This window comes from Grus americana, chromosome 3 (assembly GCF_028858705.1).
Source record: "Grus americana isolate bGruAme1 chromosome 3, bGruAme1.mat, whole genome shotgun sequence".
NCBI classification, from domain to species: Eukaryota; Metazoa; Chordata; class Aves; order Gruiformes; family Gruidae; genus Grus; species Grus americana.
The window spans coordinates 62726825-62739425 of NC_072854.1; the positions used below are offsets into that span (position 1 = coordinate 62726825).

General features: G+C 47.4%; 1 protein-coding gene across 2 annotated transcripts in view; it reads right to left on the bottom strand.

Annotated features, from left to right (window-relative positions):
• Positions 1-4114: 4114 nt before the first annotated feature.
• The window catches only part of SGK1 (serum/glucocorticoid regulated kinase 1), an 8698-nt gene continuing 211 nt past the window's right edge, over positions 4115-12601 (bottom strand). Inside the window, exons 1-12 of one of the 2 annotated variants that reach the window (XM_054819832.1) lie at positions 12301-12601; positions 9557-9632; positions 9045-9120; positions 8494-8598; positions 7956-8039; positions 7721-7852; positions 7321-7433; positions 6995-7118; positions 6564-6659; positions 6290-6445; positions 6094-6183; positions 4115-5352 (exon numbers count right to left, since the gene is read on the bottom strand). The exon at positions 12301-12601 is cut by the window's right edge and continues 211 nt beyond it. In XM_054819832.1, the coding sequence (XP_054675807.1) occupies positions 5185-5352; positions 6094-6183; positions 6290-6445; positions 6564-6659; positions 6995-7118; positions 7321-7433; positions 7721-7852; positions 7956-8039; positions 8494-8598; positions 9045-9120; positions 9557-9632; positions 12301-12532 (1452 nt within the window). In that variant the 5' untranslated portion in view covers positions 12533-12601 and the 3' untranslated portion in view covers positions 4115-5184. Of the gene's footprint in view, positions 5353-6093; positions 6184-6289; positions 6446-6563; positions 6660-6994; positions 7119-7320; positions 7434-7720; positions 7853-7955; positions 8040-8493; positions 8599-9044; positions 9121-9556; positions 9633-9738; positions 9950-12300 lie in introns of those variants that run through there. The other variant, XM_054819833.1, reaches the window with a different exon arrangement.

Consider the following 12601-nt stretch of genomic DNA (forward strand, 5'->3'; position numbering starts at 1 on the left):
AACAATCTACGCACCAAAAAAATAATGTGGAGGAAACTCTTGTGTTAGGTGGGTGCATCTCAAAGGCAGGTGAATCAGGAGAGGGATGCTACAGAGGACACTACACCTGACAGAAGGAAGGGTTTGTCTGGGCTGATTAAGGCCTGCACAGCTTCAGGAAAGTAAAAAACCTTTACCAGCGGGCAGTGACACCTGTAAGGAAGAGGAACTGTAGCTATGCGATCGTTCCTGTCCCTCACTTAACAGCAGCTTAAACCATTTGCTTCTCCAGGTGTAGCAGGACATCATTTTCTAGACGCCGGAGCTCCCACGCCCTCGTATTTCTGAGTTTTTACGGCCCCCCCCGCAATGCGTTCCTCTGGCAGCCGGGGCTGAGCGCTGCAGGGCGCTGACCACGGGGTGTCACCCTCGGCCCAGCCTGACACCCCCCGCCCGGCGCCGGGGCGGCCCGGGGCAGCCGGGGGCGGGGGGGGGGTGCAGGCCGGCAGCAGCTGTCCTGCGGGGATCTCCCGCGGGCAAACACGGGCACTGGTGGTGAAACAGCTCCGGCCCGGGCCCAGGCGCGCCCTCGGACAGGGCAGCGTTTGTTCCGCTTTTTGTTTGTTTGGGTCAGTGGTACCAGGGCCATAGAGCAGAGACCGACCGTGCGGGGGTGTTGGCTCCCTTCTGCAGCCCTTCGACATCAGGGCAAAGGCCCTTTGGCAGCCCAGCAGAAGGCACCTCGCCGCCGAGGCTCTCCGTGATTTACCTGCCCTGTCGCCACGGTCAGAGGTCTCCGCTCTTTTTTTGGTTTTGGTTTTTTTTTTTCCTCTTTTCTTTTAGTCCAACAGGTGGAGCAGGAGGAAACTCCTGAGTAAACAACAGACTCCTGCACTCTCCAGGGCTTGCAAACATCCAGAGTTGGAAAACTCACTTCACACAACTGCAGGTCACCAAACAGAAAAGTGTAGTGGTTATATGTGGTTACTATAGTGCCTGTACCTGCACGGGAAAGCCACAAACTACTGAATTTCAGTGTCTCAAAGAAGAGAACTTTCATTTAAAGCCTCACCTGACACTAATGCAATCTGCTGGCCAAATTGTCTCTGATTCAAAACATAAATACAGTACGTATCTATATTAACTGGTTAAAGTTTTCTTTTTTAAATAGCAAACCCCTCCTTTTTCTTTTTAACCCTCATTTTTTGGAAAATAGTTTTGGAAGCATTTTTGCAGAAACTTTCCATAGAGAGTTCCAGCCAACATGGAAAATTTTATCCTGATCTTTATATGTTGGTCTTGATAGCAGAAACTGTAAATGTGGGGATTGTCAGAAACCATCTCTACAATAAGCCATCTTACTCACTCTACTAGGGTAACTATAGCCACATGATATCACATAAACATCTGTAGAGCTGGTACTGCAGTTAAATTGGAGAATAATGTTGGGGAATATTTCATTTCACTTCTTAGAAGGGTACAGATGAGCCAGGATTCATCTCGCCTACCTTTAGGTGCCCCAGGTAAGATGCCCAATTGGGACCACCACCCAAAGCTCTTTTCTGAGCGGCGTTCCTCATTTTTTTTCAGCTCTCTGTAGAAATGTTTCACTGGAGGTGCAAGGTTGTACAAAAGTCCTGCTTTTCTTCACTAATTTCCACAAGCCCTTTATAAGAAGTGTACAGAAGATGGGCATAGACTACTTTTTGAAAATCTTCTGGGGGAGAAACAGGCATCTCCTGCTTAACTTGCTTAAGATCCAGACTGCTCTCCAGAAGTAACCGCCTGTTGAGTATAGAGGGAGCACAAGAAAAATACTGTCACTAAGAAGCTTCACTTATCTTCGTAAGGCTCATGAAACGGTTCATGGCTTATGGTACACAGAGATAAGTAATACAGACTAAACCATGCGAAATGTCTGAATTTATTTATTTAAATTTATATATGTTTATCATCAATACACTCCATCCAAGGGGTGAATGAGAGCCCAGGCACGCTCACTACACAAAATACAGTATGATGAGTGTTTTAAGGTTCATTGGGTCGACTGTTCTAAGTAAAGCTGCCCAAGCTGGTGGCAGTTACACCACCGCCACCAGCAGAAAACTTGGATGATTACTTCCATTTTAAAAATGTGTGAAATTAAACCAGATTCAGCTCAGTCAAAATAACACATAACATCTATGTCATATGGGATTTCAGGAGTGCTAGCCCTTTGCTTCTCAGTCCAGAGACTTTTCTCTAAAGGGAATGTAGACCTTACAAACAGGGAATTCTGTAAAACAAACAAAACAACAAAGAAACCCCCCAAACCAGCTGATTGCCATGGACTCCCGCCCTTCAGGCATGACTGTAATACAGCAAATTCATGGAGATTAAAAACATGGACAAATTTTTCACCTTTTCTACACTAAAACATCAAGGCAGCATGTGTTGAATATTCATTGCTAGCAGTTACAGACTTTTGCACAAAGCAGCAGCCGCATAATGAGCCTATGCACAGTAGAACGGTTAAAATTACAATCAGACACTGTTTTTTAAAAGTAACCCATTAAAATAATGCCCTACATCTTGGCAAAGATGAAAGGCACCCAAGATACACATCTGAGTTGCTGAAGTTCCATACTTCTTCATTATTAATGACCACAGTGGGTTATTTCTTGAAAATGACAGATCATATTTAACGTTTTGTTACCCTAGGGCTGCAGTTCTCTGCTCACATATCTGCACGTAGCACCTTGCTAATGCCTGGGAAATGTGGGGCAAAGATAATGCGTATCACAAAACTTTGTCGCTTAGCAAGTGCGGTTTCATTTTCTATAGGAGCAAATTAGTACTATATATTTCAACATCTCTAGCCTACAAGTCATCAACACAAAAGATGTTTCAGGCATATTATACTACTGGAAGACTTTGCAAGGCCTGTCAGTACACTATTCAAAGAGATATCGAATGTGTGAATTTGGGATTGTTGGAGTTTGAGGGGGAGGTGGCTGCATCTCTTTCATATACTAACATGATCTCAAAGGAAAGAGGTTTCTTGGCTGCTATAAATTAGCATTCTCAGCTCTGAGTGTGGTCTCCCAGACACAGTTTATAGCTGAAGCCGTACAGTTTGGGGTTTTTTTGTTCCTACATCCAATGGACAATAAAAGATGGAAAGTTACTGCACGCTTTTATCTTGGAAATATAACGAACAGAAATATCACCCCTATGAGAGCTTTGCTTACACTGCTGTTATCACAGTGGCTCGAGCAACAGCTGACTCTGTCTAGTTTTTTCCCAGCAACTGCTCATTTTGATTCTACGAATTGCTAAGACCACCAACTGCAATAACCAGTGGATAATGGGAGCTGTAAATAAGGTGCAGATACGCAGCACCACATAGAAGGAAGCCATCCATCACTGTGCAAAAGAAATTGAATGGGATCACCCCAGAAGAAGTGGTTATCTTAATTCTTCGCTGAAAGTCCCTCTTGCAGGCCACCCAGTAGTACTCAGCACTAAAACCCTGTAATTAACAGCTCAGTTTTAGATTAATAGTCAAGTTTTATCGTATCCAGGCAAGCATATCATCAGTTGGTGAAATTCACCTCCCTGATACAGATTTTGGCACGCTGGTAAACTCAGGGTGCATTACGCTGCACCACGTCACAGCAGCAATGCTTGGTGCTCCACGGCGGATTCCCAGGTAGGGAGTTTCCATCAGCCCTGCAACAACCTGCTTTTAGCACGACTGCAGCATCGTGCTACAACAGCTCACGTCTTTGCTAACACAACTGACCTGAGGACTTAATTCTTCAAGTGTAGTTATGTTTTGTCCACACTAGAGAGCAGTACCTTCACGTTGCTACAAGTAGAGAAACTCAATTTGAGGAAGTGCAAACATTTGCACCACATAAGAGCACCCGCACTGATACACACCCACTCAAGCACCCACAGCTGGAAGACCAAGTATTTTGCCAAGGTGTATCCATGATAAGACCTGTATGGATGCAGTTTGACAGAATAACTGTCACACACCCAGGCAAAATTACATAGCTCAGATTTGTTCTGAATTTTTTTTTTTTTTACAAAGCTGGCTAATTATTTTTTTTAATTGGTTTAAAATAAAAAATGACAGTTTATGGAAGTATTTTTCAGGATTTTACTGCAAACCAATGGGTTTGGTCACCAAAAAATATGATACATATAACCATGTTAATTATATTACATTACAATGATGGTTTACATTACAAGTAAGTCTGTAAGTTTAAATATACATCTAGAGTTACAACTGAATGTACAGATCTTTTTTACAATACATACAATCAGGAATGAAAAACCCCCAAACCCCAAAACCATAAATAATGCCCATTTTACAGATGACAACTTTTAAACTAAAAAGGCGAAAAAAAGAAAAAAAGAAAAAAAAAAAGAAACCAACAGCTTTGATCGACTGCAGCTGGGGCATTTGGTCCATAAAAACCCTTTCTAAAAAATATAAATCTTTTTTCATAGCAGCAATGCTTTCTTCAAGCATTTGGACACAAGTAATTGTGAGCCCATTTCAATAATTTTAGTTGACTGTATAGATTTACAAAAGAAATTTCAAAATTACACTTAATTTATCTTCCAAATATGGAAGAAACAAACAATGCCCCACATTGTGGTATCCTGCAAGTGTCACACTGATGCTTTAAACTAAGTCCATCTGTAGTACGCAGACCACACGCATACCATTTGTTCACATAGTAAACCCACATAAATGAACTGAGAAACACACTCTGCAACAGGGAAAGCTTTGGAGCTCACAAGATCTCATCAGAAAAAGGCACATTTCATAAAATCCTTATCACGCTCAGATAGATCTTCAGGCAAGGCTTTTCGGAGCACAATTTCAAAACAGCTTGCTCTTACTCCTACGATCTGCCGTAGCACTCTATGGCAGCAGTCACTCTTGTTTTTCTTTCCCAAGGAGACAGCACCACTTTGGGGGAAGAACGAATGGAAATGAAAAGCCTGTAAAGCTCAATTAGAGAGTGATGTGCTCTTCAAAAAAGCTTCCAGCAAACAGTGTAGTTGAAATTAAGGCTGCAAAGCTGCCATGGTGGAAATGTGCAAATTCTCTTTCAAGATGACTGGTCAACTGGCAGTTCCACCAGAAGGCCAAACAAAAATAAAAATAATAGTTATTATTATTCAAAAAGAAAGAAAGAAAAATGTTCACAAGAAAGAGTCCACGGGTGGGGCATACGAAAAGCCCAAAAAAGCCTCAGCGGCTTCTTTGACGCTGGCGGTGATGAGGATGCTGTCTGGGGACTGGCCGATGGAGTTGGGGACTGGCTCATCTGTAAACTCCGGATCGAAGTGTCGCAGGTCACTGGGGCCACTCTGTGGAAAGGGCAGAAAAGGAAAGACACAACATTTAGACCCAAATGTTTTGTGAGTGCAAGGTTCAATTCAAAATAGGGACAAGCACCCTTGTGCAGACACTCACAGTGTTATCACCTTGGGCTCACTGTTTAACAGTCTTGGTCAGTTTTAGTTTGACCTTTTTTTTGTATCCTGCTGCATATTGTCTCACTAAAAACAAGATGATTCAATTTAATATACTACCCTCCAACTAAGCTCATGCAACAGAAGCCAAACGCAAACACGCCACTCTGCCATGCAGCAGTTTGCAGGGGAGGACTTTGATCTCTGGGCTAGTTATTAAATGTATTTATAAAATGCTCAGAAAGTGAAAGAGAACAACCTCCACAACCACATCCCTCTCCTCAGATGTTAGTATCTGACAAGCCAAATGTAACTCTGCCCTTGGGAAGCTACTTGCTTTCTACACTTTACCTTCCCCCTTTTGGTAAAACAGGGATGCTGGGGATTACTTTAAAATAGCTATGCAAATGAAGCATACGAGAGGCCAAAAAACCCAGCTAAATTTAGACTGTCCATCAGCAAAAAGTCAGCTACCGCTTATTTTTAACCTTGCCTGGACAGCCACAGAGGAAGAGCTGTGTTCCCCAAACACAGCCACCAGGCCAGTTCCACCCCCCCCCGGCTCCTGGGCACCCCACAGAGACAAGGGGGGAAAAGACACTCTTCATACATTCTATAATTAGAAGCGATACGTACCACATTTGGGTTAAAAGGGGGTGTAATCTTCTTATTAATGAGATCATCCCAGTTAATTGGGGAGAAGAAGATGTGATTCTTAATCTCCATCTGTTACAGAGAAAAAAATAGATTAATTCAGACCCAAGCTAATGTGAGCAGTGTGGCCTAGTCATCCTCCTGTGCTGCCTACAGGCACTGGCGGCTTTGCACTTACAAAGTCCTCCTTGGCGCCAAGCCTCTTTGTCCTCTCCTTCTGCAAGAGGCCTTCCAGGAGATGTCTGGCTGAGTTGGTGATATTTGGCTTCAGCTGCAAGGGTTTGTTCAAGATGTTGTCGTACATTTCTGCCGTGTTCCTGCTGTAGAAGGGTGGCTGCGGGAACAGGAAAGGAGAGACCCAGGTTAATGAGGCTGACAGACGGGCACGGGGTTTCTTGTGGGGAAAGGACGAGTAAGCTGGTTTGGTCTGCCACAAAGGTCTCATTGCTTACCAGGCCATACAGCATCTCATACAGGACTGCTCCAAGGCACCACCAGTCCACAGTCCGGTCATAGGGCTGCTTATGAAGAACTTCAGGAGCAAGATACTGTGGAAGAGAAGCAAAGAGAGCCGCATTAGCCAAGGGGATCTTTATAATTAGGAAAGCCTCTGCATTCTGGAATGAAAGCAGCTTACTGAACCCCAGCAATAACACCTAAGCTACCAGAAAGCTGCAAGCTCTTTATAAACAGGGAGACGGCTCGAGAGCTGTTCTCTCCCGCTCAACAAGCTCTACATGTCCTACACGTCCTCAACTGGCAGCCTGGTATTACAAGACCCGTAATACCCCCCACTTGTCTGACCCGCTGTAAATACACAAGAGAGATGTCAGTTTTCACTGACAAGGACAGGACTTGCTGCTGGCTGGCTGGCCGGCCCTACCTCCGGTGTGCCGCAGAAGGTGGAGGTCGTGCCATTGTGCTCTATGTTTTCTTTGCAGAGTCCAAAGTCAGTCAAGACAATGTGCCCCTGTGAATCGAGCAGGATATTCTCCGGCTTCAAGTCGCTGTAGGAAGAGATGAAAGAAGACAAGCGTTCATTAGAGGAGCCACAGTGAGAATATTTTAGGTGTAATTGTTTACAGACTTCACTAAGTCATGAAAAATAATTAGAAGCAATTCTGAGCTCATACTGAGATCAACTTTTCAACGCTTATTCAACAAAGCATGTGGGGTTTTTTGTCAAACAAACTGAACGAGGTTGCTTACCGATAAACAATATTCAGGGAGTGCAGGTAGCCCAGTGCACTGGCAATTTCAGCAGCGTAAAATCGGGCTCTTGGCTCCAGGAAGCAACGCTCCCTCTGGAGATGGTAGAACAACTACAGGAGACAGAAAGAACAAAGTTATGTAAACGGCGCCAAAGCCTGTTAACAATGCACTTAATTAGACTCAACATATATAGCAAGGGAGAACAATAGCAGGAAATGGCCTAATGATCCTTTGGTAGTTCCAAACTTGGCAGGCTGGAAACATTCAATCTAGTAACTTTTCCCCCCATGACTTTTCCCCTGGCAACTCTTTTTTATTTAAAAGGAAGGGTAAAAAAAGTCTACCCTAACATTATGCACATGATAGGAAATACTATTTCATTTTTTTTACTGCTTACCTCTCCGCCATTGATGTAGTCTAGGACAAAATACAATTTGTCTGCAGTTTGGAAGGAGAAGTGAAGCCCAACCAGGAAGGGGTGTTTCACATTTTTCAGCAGGACATTGCGCTCTGACATAATGTGCTTCTCCTGAAAACATGAAAAATCATCAATGTTTCATACACTTGCTTAGTAATAGCAGTAAAAATATATTTGATGGACACTGCAATGGCATCATCAAGAAGCAACTTACCTCCTTCTTCTTCAGGATTGCTTTTTTCTGCAGGACTTTAACAGCATAGAACTGCTCTTCTGCCTTATGCCGTGCAAGGAGAACCTGAAAGAGGGTAAAATCCCAGAACTGAGCAATACGGAAATACAGAACAACTTGTAAACAAAATCAGAAACAAGCCTTTACGTTAACTGCTGAGCACTGCTCTGGTTCAATGTGCAAGCCCTTTGCTGGAAATGCCTAACGCTATTACCACTCTGGCAGATAAATCTAGCCCAGAGTTTTTATGTCTAGTTCCCTTCCCCTCTAGAAGCAAAGTATATATTCTTCCCAGCACCACTGCCTCCGCACTCCGTGGCTCTGTTATGACTCTTGCAAACGCAGCATCCTGCTCCCTCTCCCTGCAGCTGCGCAGGGAGTCAGGCACTGGGCAGCTGGGCACGCTCAGGTCTGGTTTAAATGACCACCATTTACCAAAGTCAGTACAAACCTGACCCTCAGGCATTATGTACGAGAGCTGAAGAGTAAATAAATTACAGCAAAAAGAAGTTAAATTTACCTTCCCAAAACTGCCTTTTCCAATCACTTTTAAAAAATGGAAGTCTGATGGTTTGGCATGTGGGTTGGACGACGGACCAAGATTGATCTGCTGTGAAGGACTGGGCTAGAAAAATAAACAGAAGAAACCACATTTATTAAAACAGCTTGGTAGTGAAAGTCTCAATGTCTCTTTTTTAAAAACATAAATAAAGTGATCTTGAAAGTGAAGATTGGTACTCTTCTTATTACTAAAAATTTAATCTTGACATCTACCAGCTATCTTAAATTATTAGGTACTGCCTAATGAGAGTATATAGCCATAATTTACTTAAAAGCTCTTGTTGAGGTCTCAGCCATGTTCCATAATGAATCTAACAACCAATAAAGCTTACTTTTTAAATTTCTTTTCCATGTCAGGAACAAGTTCCAGACTAACTTCATAACTCTTTTTCCCAGTTACATCTGCCTATGAGCTAAACTAAGTAACACTCATGATGCTAATTTTGCTAGGCGTCTATTACTGGCTGATGCGATGTTCTAAAAATGTTTCACTGAGTAAAATCCACTTACCGGAGGAGAAGGATTAGCATTCATAAGTTCAGGCTCTTGAGGCTGGGAGATTTTCAATATAGACTGAACTTCAGGGCTGCAAGGATAAGAGCATGCATGATGAGAAGAGTTACCAGAAGCATCAGGCAGATCTTTCCACCAGAGGGCACGCATGTATCACAAAAGATGAGTTTTGGTTTGGGCTATTACAGAAGGCAACTGAAACAATCTATTCAACTTAAGGAGTAAAATTAATGTAGAGAAAGTTAATTCTGTCATTAAAAAAATGTATTTATACTGTAAGTACAGTTTAAAATAGGGATGAGGCTCTAGAAGTCCCATCCAACTAATTTCTCCCAAACCCAGCTCACGAAGATTTGTTGCCAAGTGAGTAATACCTCAAGAAGATCAATTAATTCTTCCGTAACAGTCATGCCAGAGGTATTACAGTAAACAAACATTTTTTTTTATGAGATCTCGCAATACATGGTTATATTCATGACTGAAATCCGACCAAAATTTCTGATACTTACTGCTTGCATGCATAGGAGTTGGTGGCTATCTTCTGAATGAAGTCGTTTAGCCCCATTCTTCTCTGCTTCATGAAAGCTATAAAGTAAAAGGACAGGGAAAGGAGAAACAAAATCGTTAAGCCATCCTGCGAGAGAAATCACAGCCCCCCGGAGCATCGTCGGAGAAGCCCCCCGCCGCTCACCGATGAGGATGGCCACCATCCCCCTCATCTTCGAATAGGTCAAGGTAGGACCCGACGCCTCAGCTGCTTTCACGGTCATTTTGGAGTAAGGAGGAGGATAAATAACGAGCGCACGATACTACCGACTCCCAGCACCGCACTGACTCGGCGAGGAATCCGACGGCGCTTAAGTGGCGGCGGTGATGGGCGGGACTGGGGCGGAGCGGCGACGCTCGTCCCCCCCCCTCCCCGACGCCCTCGGAGGCGGCTGCCTCCGAGGGCGTCGGGGAGGGGGGGACGACTTGCCACCGCCCTACCTTGGGCGCAACCCCCGGGGTACCCCCCCCCAGCATCCCCACTGTGCAGAGCATCCATGAGTAAACGCCTCAAATCGCTATTTTTTGGCACAGCAAACTCCCGCAGCCCCGTCTCCTTCTGCCTTCGCCCCCCGCCCTTCTATTCCCAGTCCTTTTTTATGTTTTGCGGTTACACAAAGTTGAAATCTGGATCTGTCCTGGACGAGCACCTCTTCCTAAAGTGCGTGTGTCCCCCAACACCCCGCAGCCCGTGTCCGCTCCCGGGCCCCGCCGCCAGCCTGCCGCCCCGGGTGAGCGGCGATAAGGGACGCTGACGTTTCCTTGAAGGAACTCCTGTGACTCAGGAGAACAAGATTTCCTGCCCGGTTTTCAATAAAACAAACAAATGCCCCTTCTGTGCACTGCCCTGATCCCGGCTGGGACATTACTGAAAGGGAAAAGGAAAAAAAAAAACAACGTCTTTTTTAATGCCAAAAAGGGAAACAAGGGGGGGGTGAAAAATCCCAGTCTCCTGAACTTGGAGAAAGCACAGACCTGCTTCTACAAAAGGTGGGGTGATGACCGAGAACTGGACAAGTGCAAAGGAAAAAAAAAAAGACAACAGCCCTGCCCCGCAGTTTTTGTTTCCACTGTACACGGTCATTTGGGAACACCGTGTGCCCGGGACTTAATTGCTCAGTCGCTTCCTTGCGGGCGCACCGAGGCCACGCCAGGCCCGCTGGTACATGCACGAAGCACAAGGTGAAACGATGCTGCTGGGGACCCCCGCCCGGGGAGGCGCAGGCAGGGACGGCGAAAGGCATCACGGCCTCCTCCTACTCCTGCCCCCGGGGCGCATCCCCGCTTGGAGCCCTCGCAGGGGGCAGGCGCGGCCGGGGGGTGCTGGCTCCTGCGCGCTACGGACGGGTGGAACTTTCCACCCGACGAGGCGTTTTTCATGCGCGTATTTCGCCTTGCTGTCTGAGCGAAAGGCGCTGGGATGCGGCCAGCGGCTCCAGCTGCAGCGTGCCCCAGTCCTCCCCCCGCCTGGAGCCTTTTTTTTTTTTCCCTCTCTACCCGCTGCTGCTGCCTCTCCCCCGCAACCACAGCCGGCCGCTGGGCGGCATCCCTTGGCAGCTGTCTGTAACGTCGGCCTCGGGGGTGGGGGGGGGGGGTGTGATGGCAAGCACCCCAGCACAGCAGCAGTCAAAGACTGCAGCTCACCCTGAGCAGCAAGACGGATGACCTGGAGTAGAGAGAGAACCCCTGCGAGGGGGGCACAAGTCTTACAAAGCGCTGCAAAGGCTTTACAGCGAAGGAGCAAAGAGGGATGCTTGCCGGCTCCGCTGCTCTCTGCACTGAGCCACCGGTGTCCTTCCCGGAGCGGACGGGGGGGCCTGCCCAGCCCCGCTGCCACGGTGCGGGGGAGTGCATGGGAGCCGGCGCCAGGGAAGGAAGGGGCGACGGGAGAAGCAATGAAAAGCTGGCTGCGGCTGGCGGGCACCTAGCTTCTCCCACTTGTTGCTTTCCTCACTCTGTTGCAAAAACTGCCACTCTCATTAATGGAAAAGGAGACACACAAAAAAACCCCAAGCCACTCAAAAAACCAAACAAAAACCCACAAAAAACTAAACAACCCAAAACACTTTATAGATTGGAATAGGAGCAGCCAGTTTCCTCAGCCCCTCTGAACTGCTTTCAGAGTGCTGCTGTTAAAAACTACCCAAGACCCGCGGTTTTGAGGGTAACCGGAATCCCCGTCCCCCGCTCGCTGCTCCCCTAGCATCTCCCCCCGGGCTCAACACCGTGGCGCCCGGCTGCCTCCCCCGGACACTCGTGCCAGCTTTGCACGGAGGCAAGCGTCTCCCAGCCCCTGGGCAGGCTCCGGCACAGCCTCCCCCGCTATTCCGCACAACCTGCAGCGGGCTGCAACCCACTTCCCTCCTCCCCGCTCCGCCGCGGCCCCCGACGCTGCCCGCAAATGCCCACGGCGCAGCCGGAACGCGGCCCCACCGTTGCCCACCGCTGCCCCCGCTCTGGCCGGTCACACCAACCGCCCTCGCTCCTGCTTTGCACCGTTCTTTTTGCAAGCGCTCCGTTGCTCTTGTCAAGTCACCTGGCCCTTTTCCGTGCCAAACGCTGCCCCAGCTGTACCCCGTATGCGCCCACCCTGTATCCTCCGATGCCTCGCTCCGCAGCGGCCCCGCTGCTGAAGGGGTTATTTCCCCCGTGGGGAGCAGTTTTCCTGCCAGGGCAGGGTGTCCCGCCGGCAGAGCGGTGAACCCACCTTTCAGCGACGACTTCTCCTCTTTGCCCCTCATCTCGCTCCCTGCCGAGAGCCCGGGCGCGGCGCGGCAGCGCTGAGGCTGTGACTGGGCTGCCGGCTGCCGCTGTAATCCCAAATAACTCCCCTTCCTGGCCGGGCGGCACGGAGGCAGGAGGGAGGCGGCGAGGGCGGCGAGGCCGGCCGCCGCTCCCGCTGACCCGTTTATGGACGCAATATCGAGGGCGGTTGACATGCAGGAGCGTTATAAAGTTCAGCACGGGCCGCCGCGCACACTCTGCCCCGTTGCAACATCGCCCTCAAA